This window comes from Salvelinus sp. IW2-2015, linkage group LG4q.1:29, assembly GCF_002910315.2.
Source record: "Salvelinus sp. IW2-2015 linkage group LG4q.1:29, ASM291031v2, whole genome shotgun sequence".
Lineage (NCBI taxonomy): Eukaryota > Metazoa > Chordata > Actinopteri > Salmoniformes > Salmonidae > Salvelinus > Salvelinus sp. IW2-2015.
The window spans coordinates 39,300,026-39,323,187 of NC_036842.1; the positions used below are offsets into that span (position 1 = coordinate 39,300,026).

At 42.3% G+C, this 23,162-nt stretch overlaps 1 protein-coding gene across 1 annotated transcript in view; it reads right to left on the reverse strand.

Moving 5' to 3' along the window:
- Positions 1-20,895, reverse strand: part of LOC111960926 (astrotactin-2-like) — a 361,731-nt gene extending 340,836 nt beyond the window's left edge. Inside the window, exon 1 of the mRNA XM_070442905.1 lies at positions 20,553-20,895. Within this exon, the coding sequence (XP_070299006.1) occupies positions 20,553-20,781 (229 nt within the window). The 5' untranslated portion in view covers positions 20,782-20,895. The remainder of the gene's footprint in view (positions 1-20,552) is intronic.
- Positions 20,896-23,162: the final 2,267 nt, after the last annotated feature.

A 23,162-nucleotide genomic window follows, 5' to 3' on the forward strand; every position in this document is an offset into this window, starting at 1 on the left:
GCCGAGGAGCAGAAAAAAGGCTATCTATAGCCTCTTGCCACGGGCCTGAATGAAATATGAATGTACTTCTTCCCCTGCCTGTGTGCAAGCTGAGGCGTTGCGGGTCACAGTCTGGTCTCACGCTGCTCTGAGAGAAGCCACGCCACGGCATTACTGCTGCAAATTGGCCAAGAGTAGATATACACCCGCGCAGCCCAAAATATTTGAATATATTTACATTAATTTATCTAGTGTGATGACAACTGGAGGAGGGGAGGACAACTGGAGACTGCTGGAAATATTTATGGACACATTATGGCTACGTTGTGCATGTGTCTGCAAGAGGTAACCTGGCAACGAGGATCTTTGTGTCACTCTTGGCAAGAGGAACCTGGCCCCAATGTGGAAGGCTTTAAACACTTTACAGCTAAAGAACAGACCGGATCTGTACACAAGCTGTGCAAGTAGACATTTGGTTCCCTAACATCTGTTATCAAGATGGATCTTCAATTTAAAACAATCTCCAGTTAAAAACCACCAGCATTATATCAGTCAATTCAGGGTTTTGAAAATGAAATCTCACTATAATGACTGCAGTACGTAACATAACATCAATCAATTGTTTTGCCATCCTGTGGTTGGTTTTCTTTTGACTCGTGTTCTCCTCCCTTCATGGAAATCTAAAGGTTTCTTATCAGTGCATATGTGTTGAAGAACCATGCAAATAAATAATGATCTTCACTGCAAGTGAGGAGCAGTGAAATGAGATATGAGACCATCGGATGAACCTAGTCTATTTCCATGAAGTCGTGCCTAAAAAACACTCATGGACTGTCCAACTGATGTGTTCTCACAGTCTATGTGACCTTTACATCCCCTGAGACTTCAATTCCCAGCATTAATCAGTGACCTCACTTCCTCTGTGACCTTGGATACACTAGATTGATCAGGTTAGGCTCTGTGGAGAAAATTGAGGTCCATAAAATGTCATGAAGTCAGATTCTAGTTCTTAATGTTACCTACTTAGTCAATTGTTTGGATAAAAACAGATCCAAGTTTATGTCCATGTCTAGCTACTGTAGCTCCCTTCTTTCTGGCTAGTTTTAGAAGGTAATGAAGCCTAGGGGAAAAAATCACACCAACCATAACAGACAGCTAAAACAGCTAAGGACGGAGCTGCTCCTGGGTTGACAGCTCACACCCTGTCGTAAATTAAAGGAGAGGAGATCTAGGGTGTCCCTCCAGTATTAACCAAAGGGTTGTCATTGTTAAAACCTCTTGACGCTAGGGGTCAGATTTTTTATTTTATTTTAAATAACGTTCCCAAGGTAAACTGACTATTTCTCAGGTCCAGATCGTAGAATATGCATATAATTTACAGATTAGGATAGAAAACACTCCAAAGTTTCCAAAACTGTCAAAATATTGTCTGTGAGTATAACAAAACTGATTCTGCAGGCGAACACCTGAGGAAATCTAACCCGGAAGTGATTTATTTTTATTTTTTTATCTGTGTTTCCTTGCCCGTCTTTCTTCCATTTAAAGGGGTATCAACCAGATTCCTTTTCCAATGGCTTCCTCAGGCTGTGACCAGGCTTTAGACATAGTTTCAGGCTTTTATTTTAAAAAATTTGCGAGATTTTTCAAAACTAGTCAGGTGTCCTCTGATTAGTTCCTGCGCGCGAGAGGGGTAGCCCTCCATTTTCTTTCTCTCTTTTATTGAATAGGTTACGGTTCGGTTGAAATATTATCGATTATGTTTGTTACAAACAACCTGAGGATTGATTATAAAAAAACATTTGACATGTTTCTACGAACATTACGGATACTTTTTGGAATTTTCGTCGAACGGAACGAGGCTTTGGTTTTCTGAACATAACGCGCAACCCAAATGGCGTTTTTTTGTTGTTGTAATTTTATAGAAAAAAAATAACATTTATTGTGTAACTGGGAGTCTCGTGAGTGCAAACATCCGAAGATTATCAAAGGTAAGCGATTAATTTTATTGCTTTTCTGACTTTCGTGACCATGCTAATTTGGGGCTAGCTGTTCTAGCATTGATTGATACACTCACAAAAGCTTGGATTGCTTTCGCTGTAAAGCATATTTTCAAACTCTGAAACGATAGGTGGATTAACAACAAGCTAAGCTGTGTTCTGGTATATTTCACTTGTGATTGCATGATTTATAAATATTTTTAGTAATATTTTGCGCCATGCAATTCAGCGGTTGTTTAGGAAAATGATCCCGCTAAAGGGATCCGTAGCGCAGAGAAGTTAAAGGGTTATAAAGGAAAAACAAACTTAAAAAGTATATACACTACAGGTATGAAGTCTCCATCCTCAACATTATATTTGAAATATGAACACTTATGAAAATATGTTTGTTAAGATAGGAATGTGATTTCAGGAGCCATAGGAGAATCTAAACTGTGCATGGTAGATAGCCACGCCCCGAGTAAGATCAGAGAGCGTCTCAGTCTGACGGAGCCATCCCCATCGGCCAGAGTGCATAAAAAGATTAGTAGAGAAATTAACATTAGACCAGAAAAGTGTTGAGCGGTAGCTACACGTTTTAAATGGTTGGAACTTTGAAACTCAACACGAGGGGAAGAAAATAAACTCACCTCCCAGACCAGAGAGGCGTGTAGAGCTGCAGCTCACGTCCAGAGTGGTTTGAATCTTGAATATCAACACGAGGAAGAGGCGAGAAGCTCACCTTCCAGACAATCACTGGAACGGCTGATTCGAGCTTCTAAGTCAAATATCTAAAACTAATTTATCCTAGTACTCTTCTCAAATCACTGTATCCTACTACTCTCATCACTAATGGGAACCATCGACACGGCTGGCTTAGCTATCTTCCGAGGAGCATCTTCCAGAGTGAACAACAGTCGAAGACGGGAAAGGGGAGACCCCTTTTGGACAACCAGAGCCGTACAAGCATGCCACTGAAAGGCCCAACAACCTTCCTAAGGACTGCTGGTTCCGACAGAGATAAACGGCAAACGAAGGCATTCACACAATGTTAAATATATTCATGATTTCTTACTTCAAACGTGCAGAGGTTTGTGTGCAAAGTATATGATTGCTGTGAGAATAGTTTCTAAAATGTATCAACGATAAGTGTCTCTCTTTTCTCTCTCTCCCTCTCCATGTAGTTGTGTAAAAAGCCACCATATTGTGTTAATCTACTAGGGATCTTTTTCTCTTGTATTAAGTGTGTATGTTTATTCTGTGTTATTATTTAGTTAGCTAGTACATAAATAATTAAACCAATTTGTGTAGTACTGAATCATAAGTAAGGCTGGAGTTTTTGCAGATCCAAGAAGGGTTTATGATTTAATACGTTGACCGTTTTATGGATGTGATAGGTAAAGACCTTTAGAGTTTAATTCGGGAGATGGTAACTCTTTAAACATCCGCGCTCGTAGTTTCCCAAGTGAGTTAATTGTTACATAATCCATTTAAAATTGTGTAACAATTAAATATAGTTAGTTGATTCGATAAATAACAGTTATCAGATTAATGAAAGTAAAGTCAGACACCTGGGATATGGTATCCATATTATAAATGCTTTAGCCAGACAACATAGGGTGTTCCTAATAGGGATGCCATACCATCAAGAACCCTCAAATTAAGCGGGATCACATGGCAGGAACCATAACTCAATATACAATGATATGTTTTGTACCATTATTAATCATGACTTTACACTAAGTTACTGTGAGCTGTGAAGCATACTGAGTTCCCCCAGCTATAAAAACAATAACTTGTAGAAGTATGTAGAAGGCTACAAAAAAGGACTTTACAGTGGGTAGTGCAACAGTGATACTCAGGTATTACCAACACATGTAAAGTCGAAAATAAACCAGGAAATACATTATGTAAATGTAATTATTATAGTGTGCCAATTCATCACACTCTGAGATAATTCAGTTAATGGAATGTGCCATAAATTATAATGATTTTCCTCAATTGCATATTGAGTGAATAGGCTGGAGGAGTAAAAGAAACAGCTTCAGACTCTCTCCTCGACCACTCTACACAACAATAACAAATACAATAGCTTGTCTACAGCAAGTCTCATTCAGTGTTGTGTGTGTGAGGCAGATACACAGAGAAGGAAACAGACTGAAAGAGAGAGATGAAGGTGGAGAGAAAAAAAGAGAGTAGAATCCTCAGGTGCCGAGCCTTTCTCCTCCCTGTGACTCCATTCTAAAGAACCACTATTATCTCTCTTTTGACACAATGAGAGAGGAATGTATTGATCTGCTGTCATAGGATTAATACATTTAGAGAAAAGCTCATCATGTATAATATTGCTAAATGAAGTAGACCAAATAAGGGCATGTGGAGTCAGTAAAGCGTCCATTTTGTGCCCCTCCTGTGTTCCAGTTGCTCACTGTACTGTGCTGTAGTTGAGTCCTCTGGGGAAGTTTAGGTGTGATGAGTCATACTAGAACCCATCTCTGTGTTCTTGACATGCGGTTATTGTAGACACTCAACAGCTGAGAGAGCGATATCAATATGCCTTTAGATCAACACATATCATATATATCCCATAATCATTATTATCATCATCATCACCTCCACCATCTCAATAACAGTAAAACCTAATCGTTTGGCATTATCGTGCATAAGAGACCTCCCATTAACTTCTATGACTGCAAGTGAGCAAATAGTACCACCCCATCTAATGTGACATCAGTAGAGAAAAATGGCTGCCAAACTTGGCACCTCTTCGGCAGCTCAGGGCAACACTTTGATTAATATCCAATCAGGGTTGTAAACCTTCACTTTGACAAATGGTTGGGAGTTAAAATAAACTTCCCCTACTTTATTGTTGTTTCACCAGGGCATCTCTCTAACTCTACTGTACTCACTCAAGGCCAATTTACCGCAATGTGCTTTCATTATGGTAATTCACATATGGGAACACACACACGCACACAACATGGCTCTGAGAAAAAGTATGCAAAAGACTCAGAAATTCAAAATGACTGCAGCATAAAAACAATACTGCCAAAAGGGTGTAAGTATGTTTGTGTGTGTGTGTGAGTGAGAAGTGTTAAAAGGAGTTGTGCTTGTGTGAAAACAAGGCCGATAAATCACAAAATAACATTTGCTTTAATGCATTAATCTTTGCAATTGAAAGACACATATCCCATAAACCTACTGTACATATCTCTCCATCTCAGACTGCAATATGACAGGCCAGGATTCCACAGCACGGAGACTTTCTTAACAGCATCAATTTCGATCAATCACAACAGCAGCAATCCCCAGTGTAACATAACTTTTATAAAGCTCAATGAGCATCAAATGAACAGCTGGGCCAAGTACAGTGACTGATGAGATCATTTGAAGAGTTTATTTCCAAAACGCTATATATCCATTTTCAGAAATGCTGGTAAATGAGCTTTTATTGTTTAAAGACCTTATGAAAGAGATTAGTGTGTTTTTTCACTATCTAATCATGGCATGGGGTTGTTCAATTACAGACATGTATTTGTTTAAAATCTACCACTTGATGGTTTCATTTCAGAGAGACAAATAATCATGTTTTTTGCAAAACACTATATATACGCCTCACTCTGAGATAAATAAGTAGTACTGCTATGTTTTACACAGTCAAATGCAACAAATAACTACATTTTTAATAAAGAACTGTACAAATGATACATGTGACATCAATATATATATATATATTTTTTTAAATAAATAATTCAATACAGTAATATGAGATATGTATGTAAAACATTTACAATTTACATTTGAGTTGTTTAGCAGATGCTCTTATCCAGAGCAGCTTAGTTGGTGAATTCATCTTAAGATAGCGAGGTGAGACAACCACATATCACAATCAAATATACAGGATACAAACATTCCATTCCAGCTAAACAATGGATATATAGCATTTTGCAATAAAACACATTGAAATTCACATTAACAAAAATCGATGATTAACAAATATGAGCACAGTAATATTTTGCAAACACATGAAGGTACCACTAAGCAATAATTTCTGATTAAAAAACACAAGTGTGAAAAAAATGTGTGGACATAGCGTTTTGGAAATACATCTAATTCTAGGCCATGTGACTTGTGTCTGAACAGTATTTGGCATAATTCGTTGCTTGCTAGCTACCTTCTTGACAGTTCAATAAGAACATGTGGGAACTAACTAGCTTTCTAATTGTTTACAAACAAATTAGTGAGTGTGCTAGCAAGCTAAACAGCTAGCTAACTTGTTGACTGTTGTGGCTAGCCAAAATTGACTTGTTTTGAAAGTTGGATCACCTTATCCTTTGAGGCTTTAAAAGTGTTCTTACACTATGATTTAGAAAATTCATAACAACTGGGAAACTTCCATGGCAGACATTGTTGTCACCTTAGTTTGCTAAACAACAACTTATGAGTGAGAGGAAGCACAAGCACCACCACCAATCAGCCTACACCTGTCGTTAATATGACAACTAACTTAGCCTATCAGCAAATGACTACTGTCTGAACACACAAGTCGAGTCACAAGTCCCTTTCTAGTGCTAAGAGCTGGGGTTCAACAATCTTTGAAGCTTTTGTATGGTATACTGTAAAATGAAGTAAGGCTAGACTGCCAATACAGTACCTATCTGCTATATTTGCTGTTGTAGTTAGCATGTTGAATTATGCAAAGGAGAAAGACTTTCTGACAACAAAGTATTCACTGGTCGAGTCCGAGTCGCGTCACAGGTCATGAAACTCGTGAGGCCAACACATAGAAATAGAATGAATAGAACAAATATTATTTTACAAGTATTACAAGACAGCTAAAGACTACTGGTTTATATGATGTACTGTTAGTGTGAAGCCTAGTAGAGCACTCTGACAGCATCAGCCCTGACAAGGCCACAGAGCCCAAGCCCGATCCATAGAAAATGAATTGAAAGGGACGGAAAGCAATTTGGAATCAATAGCATGCATAGATTGCATGCCGCCACAGTGGCCATGTTAGTGGGTTTAAACATGGAATGTGTATAGAACGTTCCATGATGGCCGCACAAACACAATCACTGACCAACATATTTTGCAATGTTTTGTGCATCACACATTCACAATCAACAATAATGGTAGGGCTATATCCAAGAGAACGTAGACCTTCTCTTGGACATAGACTAATATTGGTTCTATTCATTCTGTTTCTACGTGTTGGTCTCTAATAATGTCATGGCCAGCCAACAATAGAGTGCACAGTTGTGAGACAATGTTACATTTCCAGAGAAGGTCACAGAGAATTCCCATTATTTAATAACAAAACGTGCAGTTTAACATGTACCATGATGAATAATACATAAAAGAGGGGGGGGTCCGCTTCATTCAATGTTAATGGGGTGGATGGATTGTTTGCAGAGGTTCCAGACACAGACAGGTAGAGTGTACTGAGTACTGATACAGAGACATGGAGTCTAGAGAAAAGTGCTGTTAATAGTAAACAACAACTTTATGTGAACGTTTGGGACAGAGGTAGATGGGGGGGCCAGCCCACCTATATCTTATTTTTATGAGTATTTCACAAGGACTAGGTGTAGGGTTAATTTAGGTCCTCAATGTGAAATTATCCAGATTAACTGCAAATTCAAGAAAAATAAAAGGAAACTGAGGCATTTCAATCATCAAAGTCATACAGAAAAACTCAGCTGAGCAAAATGAATTGCTTTCTATCAGTTTAAGTTAGCCACTCGATGCGGATGACACTATTTGCTTAAAGCTGTGGCAATATAAAAGGACAACCGCAGTGATCAAAGGGACACTTTGATGCTTTGTGTGAAACACTGGATTCTTCTCAACATCCCATTTAAATCAGTGGTTACCAAATAAGTGCAGCGGCATACAAAGCAGCCATGACAAATGAAGCTGAAGCCTTAGTTAATCTGCCCAATTCTTTCAATTAGCAGAAAGCCAATCAATGCGACCCTACCCGTTCCATCCCTATCATCTTAGGCATTGGGGAGGGAGGGGGAACAGTTGAGTCGGTGGTGAATCGGATGGCCTTTCAACTTTCATGCAAATGGCCTACGTCTGCCTTAATGCAGGCGTGCTCTCAACTGTCCCCACCTCACCGGTCTTACCCACACACAGATGGGGAATGAGTGTGTCGGATAGGACTACTGAGCACCATTATCCATGTTAATTGGCCAGGCTTGTCATAGTGAGGTCCTGATTTTCTTTGTGGCCGTGGCCAGATCTCCTCCAGAGCATCTGGGGTAATTGTTAGATTGAGGACATAGAGCCAATGTTCTGTCCTGTTCTTTTTTGTGTTGTGTCTTACCAGAGGATACATTTTCCAATGCCATCGCCATCTGATTCGACACCAATACATTTTGTTTATGTTGGGAGACATCATTGAACATAAATTGCTGTTATTGTAGGTACAGAGGCCAAACAATAACGTAGATAGGAAAACGGAGCAATTAACTCACCGTAAATCCAGGCGATGAGGCCTGAATTCACCCGGGCCGCTCCAAGGGAGCTGCGGATGGGCATTTACGGCTGTGTTTCCTCCGTTCACTCTTCATTTCTCTCCTTTTATTCCCCTCATCAATGTAAACACCACGCCAGTGCTGGTTGATAACTGGTGACAAACTAACGGCAGGTGATAAAGGCATTAAACCTGCCATCAGGGACGCTACAAATCAGCCAGCCATTGTCACTTATGGCATACGACTGGCATCGCCACAGAGACAAGATTCATTAGAAAGCTCAGTGTGTGACACTGGAGGCAGCACTGAGAAATACTGATTGATACAAGCTGGGCCATGGATGGATGGATGGATGCTATTTTCAGTCCCCAAAGATAGAGAATCTTGTTCATTGAATTGGTTGAAGTCATATATTCTAAAGACTAATGCTAGCATTCAATAATATCCTCAATTTTCTCTGTAAGCTGTAAAAGGGGAAGGCTTGCCTTAACATATCCACTCGGGAGTCTTTAGTGTGGGGTGGTTTGTATAGTAGCAAGTCATTTGTTCATAAGAGCTGGGTCAGCCTAACCCAGGTTGAGCTTTTTACCAATCAAAACCTTATTAGACCACTAAACAATAAATGCCTTGAATTGCGTTGTTACAAGCTTTTGGATTAGACATACTGTACATGTTCTGAACTTTGGATACCAATAGATATTACATGAATATCTTCCAATGTTATGAAATACAATGTGAAACCTAAAATGCGGTTTAAGTTAACGCTGCGCCTCAGGCAGTTACAGCCTTTTTTGGGACCGTGCTTTAGGAAATGTTGAGACAAGAGAAGTGGAAAGAGTGGCTATAATGTATCTGAAAGGCATACATTAGCCAGCTGGAGAACTGCATAAGCAATTTTCTAAGGGCAGGAAATTAAATCTAGCCTAAATAACCCAATATAATCAGGAGTTAGCGCCAGATCATTTGTATGATAACAGAAAATGATACAGGGCTATTTTGGAGAGTACATCCACCTGTTGCCTTAATCGGTGTGCCAAAACGATTGAAATGAGAGAAAGCAAACCAGGCATTTTCCCTTTGATAAAAAATGAGGTTAGAGAAAATATGTGTCTATCTTTGATATAAATGTTCTGGTTTGTTGTATGTGGAGATTGCAGTGGGTAGTGTGGAAGTTTATGACCTGCTACCCTGAAGGCATGGATATACGACAGGAAACATATCCTTGTTTGTGACATTCGTGTCAAACCCCCATTGATGTGAAATTCCCCAGTGAGTGCAATTCTCCTGTTGACATCAATGTATGATTCATGGCCCATTTGTCTACAGTTTAAGAAGATGATGCAAGATAGAAGACATCATGATGAGAATATAAACCTGCGGACTGGGGATGTTTTGTTTACTTGATCTTCCATGAGATCTGAGGACATGACATGACTGTCTCTCTCTCTCTCTCTCTCTCACTCTCACTCTCACTCTCTCAATCTATTTATTTGTAGTTGTGGGAGTTTTATGTTAATTTATTTACTTGTGTAAACTGTATGTATGCATGAACGTTTGTGTGTGTAACTATGTGTAATGCTCCTCACAGTTTCAGCCATCATTTCAAAAGGGACCACCTGTTGAGATAATACAAGCCAGGGAAGTTATTTCACTTGACAGGCAGCGAACGCATCAGACAGGGGCCCAGCCAAGCTGCAATTAGCAGTGTTTGTGAAGTCCCACGGAGCCTGGGTAACTGACTCGTCAGGAAGTCCCTGTACAAGTGGCCAGCGTTGCTCTGCAATGGGTGAATGTACATTGGGTGGGATATAAAGGACAGAATGCTCTTTCCTGGTGTACAGTATACACCCTGACACATATCCCTCCGAGCTCATTACCAATCTTGGGACCCTGGACTGAACACCTCCCTCTGCAACTGGATCCTGGACTTTCTGATTGGCTACCCCCAGGTGGTGAGGGTAGGTAACAACACATCTGCCAGGCTGACCCTCAACATGGTGGCCTCACAGGGAGTAAATTAGTCCCCTCATGTACTCCCTGTTCACCCATGACAGTGTGGCCACGCAGAACTCCAACACCATCATCAAGTTTGCTGACTACACGACGTGGTAGGCCTCGTCACCGACGATGATGAGACAGCCTACACGGAGGTCAGGGAACTGGCAGTGTGGTGCCAGGATAACAACCTCTCCCTCAATGTCAGCAAAACAAAAGAGCTGATCGTGGACTACGGGAAACGGTGGGATGCACATCAACAGGGCTGTAGAGGAGCGGGGTGAGAGCTTCAACTTCCTCTGTGTTTCACACCAGAACAGTCGTGAAGAAGGCACGACAACGCCACTTTATGGAGTAAATTAGTCCCCTCATGTACTCCCTGTTCACCCATGACAGTGTGGCCACGCAGAACTCCAACACCATCATCAAGTTTGCTGACTACACGACGTGGTAGGCCTCGTCACCGACGATGATGAGACAGCCTACACGGAGGTCAGGGAACTGGCAGTGTGGTGCCAGGATAACAACCTCTCCCTCAATGTCAGCAAAACAAAAGAGCTGATCGTGGACTACGGGAAACGGTGGGATCCACATCAACAGGGCTGTAGAGGAGCGGGGTGAGAGCTTCAACTTCCTCTGTGTTTCACACCAGAACAGTCGTGAAGAAGGCACGACAACGCCACTTTATGGACCCTCATGTCCTCAAAAAGTTATACAGCTACACCATTGAGAGCATCTTGACTGGCTGCATCCCTGCTTGGTATGGCAACTGCACCACCCTCGATCGCAAGTTGCTAGTGGTGCGGAGCACCAAGTCGAGGACCAAAAGTCTCCTTAACAGCTTATACCCCCAAGTCATAAGTGTACTGAACTGTTAATCAAAGGGCTACCAGGACTATTTGCATTGACCCTTTTATGCACTGACTCTTGCACTGACTCTATGGACACCCACTGGACTCTAATCACACACTAACACGGTGCAGATGTATAACTTTTTGAGGATCTGGGGACCCATGCCAAATCTTTTCAGTCTCCTGAGGGCACAAAGGTGTTGCCGTGCCCTCTTCACAACTGTCTTGGTGTGTTTGGACCATGACAGTTCATTGGTGATGTGGACACCAAGGAACTTTAAACTCTCGACCCGCTGCACTGTTCAGCCCTCCTTTTCCTGTGGCCCACGATCAGCTCCTTTATCTTTCTCACATTGAGGGAGAGGTTGTTGTCCTGGCAGCACACTGCCAGGTCTCTGACCTCCTCCATATAGGCTGTCTCATCGTTGTCGGTGATCAGGCCTACCTCTGTGTCATCAGCAAACTTAATGATGGTGTTGGAGTCATGCTTGGCCAGCAGTTGTGGATGAAGAGGGAGTACAGGAGGGGACTAAGAACACACACCCCTGAGGGGCCCAGTGTTGAGGATCAGCGTGGCAGATGTATTGTTGCCTACCCTTACCACTTTGGGGCAGCCCATCAGGAAGTCCAGGATCCAGTTGCAGAGGTTGGTGTTTAGTCCCAGGGTGTTGAAAGCTGAGCTGTATTCAATGAACAGCATTATCACAGAGGTGTTCCTGTTGTCCAGGTGGGAAAGGGCAGTGTGGAGTGCGATTGAGATTGCGTCATCTGTGGATCTGTTGGGGCGGTATGCGAATTGGAGTGGGTCAAGGGTTTCCGGCATGATGGTGTTGATGTGAGTCACGACCAGCCTTTCAAAGCACTTCATGGCTACCGACGTGAGTGCTACGGGGCGGTAATCATTTAGGAAGGTTACCGTTGCTTTCTCGGGCACAGGGACTATGGTGGTCTGTTTGAAACATGTAGGTATTACAGACTCGGTCAGGGACAGGTTGAAAATGTCAGTAAAGAATTTTTCAAGTTGGTCCGCTCGTCCTGGTAATCCGTCTGGCCCCACGGCTTTGTGAATGTTGACCTGTTTAAAGGTCTTGCTCACATCGGCTACGGAGAGCGTGATCACACAGTCATCTTGAACAGCTAGTGCGCTCATGCATGCTTGCCTCGAAGCGAGCATAAAAGGCATTTAGCTCATCTGGTAGGCTTGCGTCACTGGGCAGCTCACGGTTGGGTTTCCCTTTGTAGTCCGTAATAGTTTTCAAGCCCTGCCACATCAGATGAGCATCAGAGCCGGGGGAAAGTAGGATTCAATCGTAGTCCTGTATTGACGCTTTGCCTGTTTGAGGGTTTGTCTGAGGTCATAGCAGGATTTTTTTAAAGCATCCGGATTAGTATCCCGCTCCATGAAAGCGACAGCTCTAGACTTTAGCTCGGTACGGATATTGCCTGTAATCTATGTCTTCTGGTTGGGATATGTACGTATGGTCACTGTGGGGACGACGTCATCGATGCACATGTTGATGAAGTCGGTGACTGAGGTGCTATACTCCTCAATGCCATTGGATGAATCCTGGAACGTCTGTGCTTCCAGTCTGTGCTAGCAAAACAGTCCTGGAACGTAGCATCCGAGTCTGAGCGAGCGAGTCACTGGTACTTCCTGCGTTAGTTTTTGCTTGTAACCAGGAATCAGGAGGATAGAATTATGGTCAGATTTGCCAAATAGAGGGAGAGCTTTGTATGCATCTCTGTGTGTGAAGTAAAGGTGGTCTAGAGTTTTTTTTTCTCTGGTTGCACATGTGACATGCTGGTAGAAATGAGGTAAACATTTATTTATGTTTAAGTGTTTGCTTATGGCCTTTTACAGCTTGAGTGCGGTTTTAGTGCCAGCATCGGTTTGTGGTGGTAAATAGATGGCTACGAATAATATAGATGAGTACTCTCTTGGTAGATAGTGTGGTCTAGAGCTTATCATTAGATAGTCTACCTCAGGCAAGCAATACCTCGAGACTTCTTTAATATTAGACATCGCGCACCAGCAGTTATTGACAAACATACACACACCCCCACCCCTCGTCTTGTTCTCATCCTGCCGATGCACAGAGAAGCCAGCCAGCTATATATTATCTGTGTCGTCGTTTAGCCACATCTCGGTGAAACATAAGATGTTACAGTTTTTAATGTCCCGTTGGTAGGATATTCTTAAATATAGATTGTCCAGTTTGTTTTCCAATGATTGCACATTGGCCAATAACATGGTGGGTAGTGGTAGTTAACCTACTTGTCGGCAAATTCTTACAAGGCACCCCACTCTCCTTCCCCTTATCTCAGTCTTTTCTTCACACGGATGACGGGGATTTGGGCCTCGTTTTGAAAAAGTATATCCTACACGTTGGACTCATTAAGGAAAAAATCTTTGTCCAGTTCGAGGTGATTAATCGCTGTTTGATGTCTAAAATCTATTTTCGGTCATAAGAGACGGTAGCAGCAACATTATGTAAAACATGAGTTACAAACAATGTGAAAAAACAAACAAAAAAGCACAGTTGGTTAGGAGCCCGTAAAACAGCAGACATCCCCTCCAGCGCCATTATCATAGTTAGCATTTCACGGTAAAGTCTACACCTGTTGTATTCGGCACATGTGACAAATACAATTATATTTGATTTTATCCTCTTCAGTACACACAGCTCAATTACGAATTTTCTGAAATGTTATCTTGGTGCAGAGCAAACAACATGATTCAATACGAGAGGGAATGTAAATAAACAAGAAGAAAAAAATGATAATTGAAAAGTGTTTTGCCACTGCCACGATAATTCACAGAGCCAATAAACTGTGATATTCTGGTTCTTATTTCTGGTTAGAAATTAATCAACTAATTCAGTGTAGGCAAGCGGATGGCTTTAATTGCAAGTGATGTAACGTAAGTGGCGGAAACATCTCAAGTACATTAAGAGCAAAGGGTGGTCCTCACTGGAGGGGGGAGAGATGGGTGCCATTGGGGGCTGATGGAAATTGCGGTCCTAGAGGCCGTCACATGCTCAACGAGGTCCTTGGCACGGTGCTGAGTATGTGGCACCTGATTTATGGAACACCGCTGCCCACCATGTGCCCAGTGCACCAGGGCCCCACTGAATAACCACATGACAGGCCTAATTTGTTTGGAGGCCCTGAGTAAAGATTCAGCCACACATAGGAACCTGTGAGGCACGCGCCATAATGCCTCCAGATAGGGCTATTCAGCGGGCTGAGAATGAGGTCATCTGTCAGCTGAGACAGACAGATAAAGAAACGCCTGGTATTTGGAGACCTTTGGGAGGTGCGCTGATAACAGGTAGAGAGAGTTAATCGGCTCTGTATTCAAATTATATGGCTTTGTAGGGGAGAGTGGGTGAAAGCATCCACATAAATGATTGTTGTAAATGGCTCATTATTAGACATGCTTGGAGGTTGGTGTTATGGGAGAAGGACGCTTCAGTATTTAGGGCCAGGAGTTTGTCCTACATTGTCACCTGACCATGGAAAACTCCAAGCCCCAGTTAAGGGCTATATCTAGATATAAATTATACGCCTGAAAAGTCTTTACACTTTCAAATACAGCCTAAGGGGAAACAAATCTAAACTAACTAGCACAAATTCTATTCTAAAATCCATTATGCACAGAATGACAAGGAGACGACAAGTATTTTTCTCCCTATGAAGAGCCTTTGATGTCAATTAAAACCAGTGTCCCAGACCTCCCCTTAGTAGCCTGTGCCCTGTAGCTGCTCACCCCATTGTGTGGTGACAATACCTTACAGCTAGTGATTAACATAAGGACAGGTTTATAAAAGCAGCCAATACCAGCATTCTTCCATCTCTCCTCTCTTCTGTCGCTCTCCCTCTCAGTCTCTCTCTCAGGGGAGTCAAACTGAATTAACCTCCAACCTGTCTCCTTGTTGCACGATTAAATTACATTTTTCTGCAGTTTATAAACAGGCCAAGCTTGAAGACCTTGTTTTATTTTACTGGCTGCGAAATGAGAAGATGGAGAATGAAGGGAAAATGGGGAGAGTGGCAAGGCTAATCTCTCAGAGCAGGTTTCAAGTGTCAGGAGTTTGTTTGTTTTTGGAACAAGATGGCACTAGACAATGCAAGTGTTTTATCTTTGTTCATGGGTATTTAATTCAGCCCAAAAAGATAGCAGCAAAAAAGACAGAGCCGAAAAAAGAAAGAAATCCCCCCCCCTGTTGATTTCCACAGAGTAAAAAATGTCACACACAAGGTCATGATGCAAATATCCCCAGCTTTGAATTAATTGAGGCGATTACTTATGCAAGCTAGCCGGCCGTATGGTGGATGTGTTTACGCGGCGCTGAACCTGCGCCAAGAGGATCCACTTAATGATTTATTCAAGGAAAAGGATTGTCTGTATCGCTTTGAGATATATACGGAGCATCATTAAGCAAAATCTGGGGGGAGATATTATACACTACATGACCAAAAGTATGTGGACATCTGCTCGTTGATCATCTGATTCAAAAATCATGTGCATTAATATGGAGTTGGTCCCCCGATGGACAACCATCTCTGCAGCACTCCAACAATCATGACTTTATGGTAGAGTGGCCAGACGGAAGCCACTCGTCAGTAAAAGACACATGACAGCCTGCTTGGAGTTTGCAAAAAGGCACCTAAAGACTCGCAGACCATGAGAAACAAGATTCTCTGGTCGAATGGCCCAAGATTTAAATATTTGGCCTGAATGCCAAGCGTCACGTCTGGAGGAAACCTGGCACTATCCCTATGGTGAAGCATGGTGGTGGTAGCGGCATGCTGTGGGGATGTTTTTCAGCAGCAGGGACTCGGAGACTAGTCAGGATCGAGGGAAAGATGAACAGAGAAAAGTACGGAGAGATTCTTGATGAAAACCTGCTCCAGAGTGCTCAGGACCTCAGACTGGGGCCAAGGTTGACCTTCCAACAGGACAACAACCCTAAGCACACAGCCAAGACAACACAGGAGTGGCTTTGGGACAAGTTTCTGAATGTCCTTGACTGGCCCAGCCAGAGCCTGGACCTAAACCCGATCAAACATCTCTGGAGAAACCTGAAAATAGCTGTGCAGTGACGTTCCCCATCCAACCTGACAGAGCTTGAGAGGATCTGCAGAGAAGAATGGGAGAAACACCCCAAATACAGGTGTGCCAAGCATGTAAGGTCATACCCAAGAAAACTCAAGGCTGAAATCGCTGCCAAAGGTGCTTCAACAAAGTACTGAGTAAAGGGTCTGAATACTTATGTAAATGTGATATTTTAGTCTTTACATTTGTAATACATTTGCAAAAATGTCTAAAAACCTGTTTTCCCTTTGTCATTATGGGGTATTGTCTGTTGATTGATGAGGATAAAAAAAACATCTAGTCCATTTTAGAATAAGGCTGTAAAGTAACAAAATGTGGAAAAAGATAAGGGGTCTGAATACTTTCCGAATGCACTGTATAGTGTAGCATAGTGTTATACTAGACCAAGGACATTCCTAACATAGCACTTTCAAAACACTGTTACATGAGAGAAAATGTGCTATTTGATTATTTGATTATCAACATATGCAATGATTTCTTCATGCAACTAATAATTTCCTGTGATTCTTAATATCAGTCCTTAAATTATTCAATCAAGCCAAACATTGAAGCCATTTGAAAACATTTTACTGCTATTTAAAAAAAAAAAATATCCAGGCACATGTTCAATGATATTACATTTTCAGTGGCATTACACTTGACCCTCTTATGCACAGCAATCTAGCCCTACTGCTGTTGGCTTGACAGAGCACACCACCCTCCATTGACACTGAAAACTTGGATAACTAAAGCGTTACCCTTTCTGCTACAGCTGAATAATGCAAAGTTCCTTTCCCAAAAGAAAATGTATCACATAAATAAACAACATTAAATTAAAGTATGGCTGTGTCCTGATCCTTCTCTTCTCACCGGGAGAAGTGTTGTGGGTTCAGGAAGTAGAGTTTGGATAAATTGCTTTTTGCTGAATGATAAATACAAGTAGAGACAGGAGGGCAGCTCCAGGAAACAAGATGTTAAACTTTGTCATGCATAATTTAACATGACATGAATAGCGTTCGGACTAAAAAGCCGCCGTTGCAATCTGCCATCCCTCAATTATTAAAGATGAACATTCCTGAGGTGCTGTTTGGGGTTCAACGTGGATAGTGTAATCTACGGCTATTAGAGTGACCTGCAGTCACCAGAATTAACTTTCTTTCAACACTTTGTTCTAACAAAAAAAAAAAAGATAAGTGCTTTGAGTCCATAATATAGGACTCCTCTTCCAGGAGTATACACACTGGACAGTGTTTAGCGAGGGTCAATGAGTTTCTCATCGAATAACCCCCATTCGTAAGTGACCAGACCAATGTCAATGACCTCTTCCATCTGGACTTGTAGTCATTACTTGTGGGTGACGGACAGATGAAGGGTCAATGGCTATGGCCAGACAAGGAAACAAACTATGGATTACAGATTCACCCAGGATACATTTTCTAACATGGCATTTACCAAGGGGATGGAGATGGAGTGTTAGAAGAAAACACATAATACTTTTGGTAGATTTCTACTTTTTGAGTTAATCTGAGTCATAAAATAGTAACAGTGATAGGTAAACTCAGTTGTGTGTAGAATATTTTAAGTGTAACATATAGTGCTGCCCCCCTCCCCCCCACAATACATCAGGGCATGGACTCTACAAGGTTTTGAAAGCGTTCCACAGGGATGATGGCCCATGTTGACGCCAATGCTTCCCACAGTTGTGTCAAGTTGGCTGGATGTCCTTTGGGAAGTGGAACATTCTTGATACACACGGGAAACTGTGAAAAACCCTGCAGCGTTGCAGTTCTTCACACAAACCAGTGCAGCTGGCACCTAGTACCATACCCATTTCAAGGGCACTTAAATCTTTTGTATGCCCATTCACCCTCTGAATGGCACATACACAATCCATGTCTCAATTGTCTCAAGGCTTAAAAATCCTTCTTTAACCTGTCTCCTCCCCTTCATACATTTAACTCATTTAGCTGAATTTCTTATCCAGAGCGACTTATAGTAGAGTGCATACACTTTCATCCATACTGGTCCCCCGTGGGCTTCGAACCCACAACCCTGTGCCATGTTGCAAGTGCCATATTCTACCAACTGAGCCAAACAGGACAGTCCACTGACAGTACACTGATTGAAGTGGATTTAACAAGTGACATCAATAAGGGATCATAGCTTTCACCTAGATTCACCTAGTCAGTCTATGTCATGGAAAGAGCAGGTGTCCACCCTTGCAGTTTTCTTAAATACTCCTTATTTCTTCTAAAATAACTTGGAAGCAAAAATTGGTCTCCACACATTGTTATTGGATTTTCAACATTGCAGAAGCAATTTTGCTGGTTTACAATTTTAATTTAGAGAAGAAAAACAAATGGTTTGGACAAAGTTATAGCAACCAGGAGCTAATACTTGGTTGCACAGCCTTTTGGCCAAGACAACAAAAACGTTTTGTAGCCATCAATGAGGTTGCTGCACCTTTCTCCTGGAAGTTGGCCCACTCTTCAGCTACAAACTGCTCCAAATCTGCAATGTTTGAGGGGTGCCCTCAATCAAATACTGTTTTCAGATCTCGCCATAGGTTTTCAATTAGGTTTTAGATCTGGACTCAATGCTGGCTGACCCCGTTTTTGGACCCTGGGTTGAACATTGGACTCCAAAAAGCAGGTTGATGTTTGTCAAAATCTTGCCCTGGAGGCAGAAGGAAGTGATTTCTGCTAGATGGGCCGGCTGCAAAGTCAAAATTGGCTATATCGTAAAGACTCCTGATTTTTATATATTTTTTGTTGCTTTTTGGTCTTAATTTAATGTTAGAGTTAGGCATTAGGGTTAGCAGTGTGGTTAAGGTTACAGTCAAGGTTCGGGTGAGGTTTAAAATCAGCAAGAGACCACTCTGCAGAGCTGCCTCCAGGGCAAGATTCATGCCAATAAATGCCAACCTGCCTCCAAAAACATTGATCATTTGATTCTTTCATGATGCCTTACACATGTTCAAGGCCACCAGTACAAGAGGCAGAAAAGCAACCCCTCAGCATTATCTAACCTCCCCAATGTTTGATTGTAGGGAGCGTGTTCTTTTCCTTAAATGCTTAATTTGGTCATTGGAGACCCCACTGCTGAAAGAGACAAGAAACCACCTAAACAAGACTAAATGTTCTGTGGATCGATTTAAGAGCTCTTGGGAATACAAATCAGCTCTAATGTTTACCAAAAACGAAATGAAGCTTTCAAAGAAAAGAACACCCTACCTACAATCAAACGGGAAAGGTTCTATAACGTGTGCAAGAAATCATTTATCAGCAGATTATCAGATTTATCAGCAGATTATCAGATTTATCAGCAGATTATCATTTGGAGTCAAATGTTCAACCCAGTGTCCAAAAACTGGGTCTTCGTCAAAGGTTGTGGCTCTTCCATTGACCCAAAACACAACGCTAGACTGCTCGAGTGGCAACTATTGAATCCAGATCTGAATCTCATCCAAAAAAACATGGCAACATCTATAAAGCATTCAAGAATATAATAAATATATTCTTGAAACAGCACTTGGTGGAGGGCACCCAACAAATAATTCAAAATTAGAGCCGTTTGCAGCTGAAGTATGGGCCAAACTTCCAGTAAAAAGATGCAGCAAGTTCATTGATGGCTACAAGAAGCAGCTGTCAGCAATCATCTTTCACCTTCATTTAACTAGGCAAGTCAATTAAGAACAAATTCTTATTTTCAATGACAGCCTAGGAACAGTGCCTTGTTCAGGGGCAGAACAACAGATTTTTACATTCGATCTTGCAACCCTTCAGTTACTAGTCCAACGCTCTAACCACTAGGCTACCTGCCTCTAACCACTAGGCTACCTGCCTCTAACCACTAGGCTACCTGCCTCTAACCACTAGGCTACCTGCCTCTAACCACTAGGCTACCTGCCTCTAACCACTAGGCTACCTGCCTCTAACCACTAGGCTACCTGCCGCCCCACAATCTTGGCCAAAGGCGGTGCAACCAAGTAAAATAGAAGGAGTGCATAGGGATTATTAGGTTGAGGATGTCACCAAAAATTGTTGCTTTTCAATAAAAATATTTAACAGAAATATAGGATATTCTCATTCTCTCAACAATACTGTGACTTTTCTCTAGTCTAGTCAATGGACTACAGTGGACTGTTACATACTACAGTGGTACCCACCTCTTTTATCCAGACTGTGTTGGAGGCTGTCCTCCCCCTTCCTCAGGCTGTCAGTGTGCTGGTTGTGGGTGTGTGTCCCCTGGCTGGGCCCATACTCATCCAGGCCCTGGACTTTCCCATCAATCAGCTGGTTGTGGACCTGGTTGGGTGTGGAGGTGTGTGTGTGACCCATCTGATCGTCCTCATCACAGTCGTAGTCATCCAGGATGGGGGTCTCCCGGATGGGCATGCCGATGACAGAGCTGTGCTGTAGCTGGCGGGACCCCCGGAAGCTGTCCCTACCCTGGGGTCCCAGCAGCACAGAGGGGATGTAGTGGATCTCATGGGTGGCCTCGGTGCTGGCGCTCTTCTGGGGGATGCGCCGGCGCTTGCACCAGCGGTGACGGGTGTACAGCACCAGTGTGAAGAGGAGGATGAGGAGGAGGAGAGCGATCAGGCCTCCCTGGAAGAAAGAGGGAGAGAGAGTGAGACAGACAAACACATATACAAGCACACAGACACTTACACAAACAACACTGACACCGAGCCAGGCAGTGGTTTTAACATGCCAGTGTTCTAGTCAGAGTGAGTCAGTCCCACAGCCCTAGGGTTTACACATGCCAATGCGATAAGGTTGTTAGCCTAACTCGCCCCATCTCCGTCTCCAAGCCATAGCATTCCCCTCAAAGCCTGCTCATGCAAATTCACCGTGACACATCCATTGCTCCATGGTTTGTACCATTTCATGCCATCACAGACACATCAAAGACTCTCTGGCAGCCAAGCTGAGAGTGAAAAGCACACTTAATCCATACACATACAATCACCGTGTATGGGCCATAGACTAATAGAGCTGACATATTCCAAGATTCCAAGATAACTGACAATTCTTCACCGTAGTGGTCAACGGAAAGAACCCGGTGAGAATCTGAAAAATTGTGACGACCTTAAGGCCATCCATCCTCTATTGCAGTCAGACACCATTTTTTTGGGATGCTACACCTGCCCGCCATTCTCTGTGCCTACTGTATAATACAGTGTATAAGAGCAGATAGGGTTATTCATCAAAACATTTAAAATTCTATCTTCATGGGGAAAAACAAACCACTCTCAAATTATAACTAATGCACTGCTGGGTGGCCATAAATCAAACCATGGAGAGGTGGGTAACTCCTAAGAGAGGAACGTCCTCCGGACAATAGGAGAGCAGCTTCTGGGAAATGCACTCCCCGCCTGAAACAAAGTCGCCCGGCAACAACAACAGATGAGAGAGCTACTGTTTCACAAAACTTACACAACACCAGAGGAACATTTTGAACTTTTCAGAAATTATTTTTTTAAACGATTGTGTAGAGGTGGAATTGAGACTGGCAATGCAATATTTGAAACATAACGAAATAATAGACACAAACGTTAGTAAGCAAACAATGATGATCATAGCTGTAAAATAAAATATAATTAAAATGTCAAATTAGTCTGGTAAGAAAAGTTAATCTTTTAGCACTCTCTTTCATTATAACAACAGCCATGTAAATTCACAATGTTTCCATGAGGGAGATGTGGTTTTCATTCATCTTAAGACCCTACAAATCCCTGATGCTTTAGTCTGAAGTCACTCCACAGGGAGGAGAAAGACTGGGAGCCGGAGGATTCAAATCCCTCTCAATCTCTCTCTTTTTTTGTCAATGTCTTTCTCTCCCTCCCTTCATCACTCACTTTTGCTCTCCCTTCAGCTTTCTTTTCCTTGAGCCATCTGCCTTACATCTCTCTCTTTCTCTCTGGCCCCCTGCCCTTCTCCCTCCCTCCCTCCCCCCTCCCTCACAGATTACCACCTACTCAGATGGTGTATTACTGGCCACAAACTCAGCACTGACATTTGTTCAACATCCTTTAGAATCAATGAAGAATAAATAAATTAACAAATGACAGAGTTAAAACCATCTGGCAGAATTGAATACGTAACCAAGTCGCTACATCAACTTTTTTTCCTCAGTGGCTATCATCGACATGCTGAAAGCCATTATCCATGTATTCTATAGTGAATAGGGATGAGTGGATCAAAATGATGTGTAGCATCAAAGTGTTGTACAACTGACATCAGATTACCCATGCCATTATGCTCTGCTGAAGAGGCTCTGAAACTAAAGACAGCTCTTGCCAGTGAGTTTCATCTGCAGAACCACTATAGGTACCTATTCAATCTACATCAACCACTGGATGCTTTGGCAGTTTTGTAAATCATTCTTCCTCATCTGTTATTCCATTATAAAGCATAATAAGCCGTGCCCCGGGGACAAACGTCAGGATAAAAACAACAACACACTAGGCCAACCCATCGTGCACCTGTTCAGTTCTGTAGCCACCATCTGGGCACAGGGGAAGCAGCTCCCTCCCTGGCAGGCACACTGAGAAACTAGAGAGCTGTAGTGCATTCATCTTCAGGAAACTCATGGAACTAATATTCCATCCACACTGTATGCAAATATCCGTACATCGGTCTACATACTAACGCATTCATTCATCACATGCACACACGCGTGCACATATGGTCATACACACACACACACACACACAGACACACACAGACACACACACACACACACACACACACACACACACACACACACACAC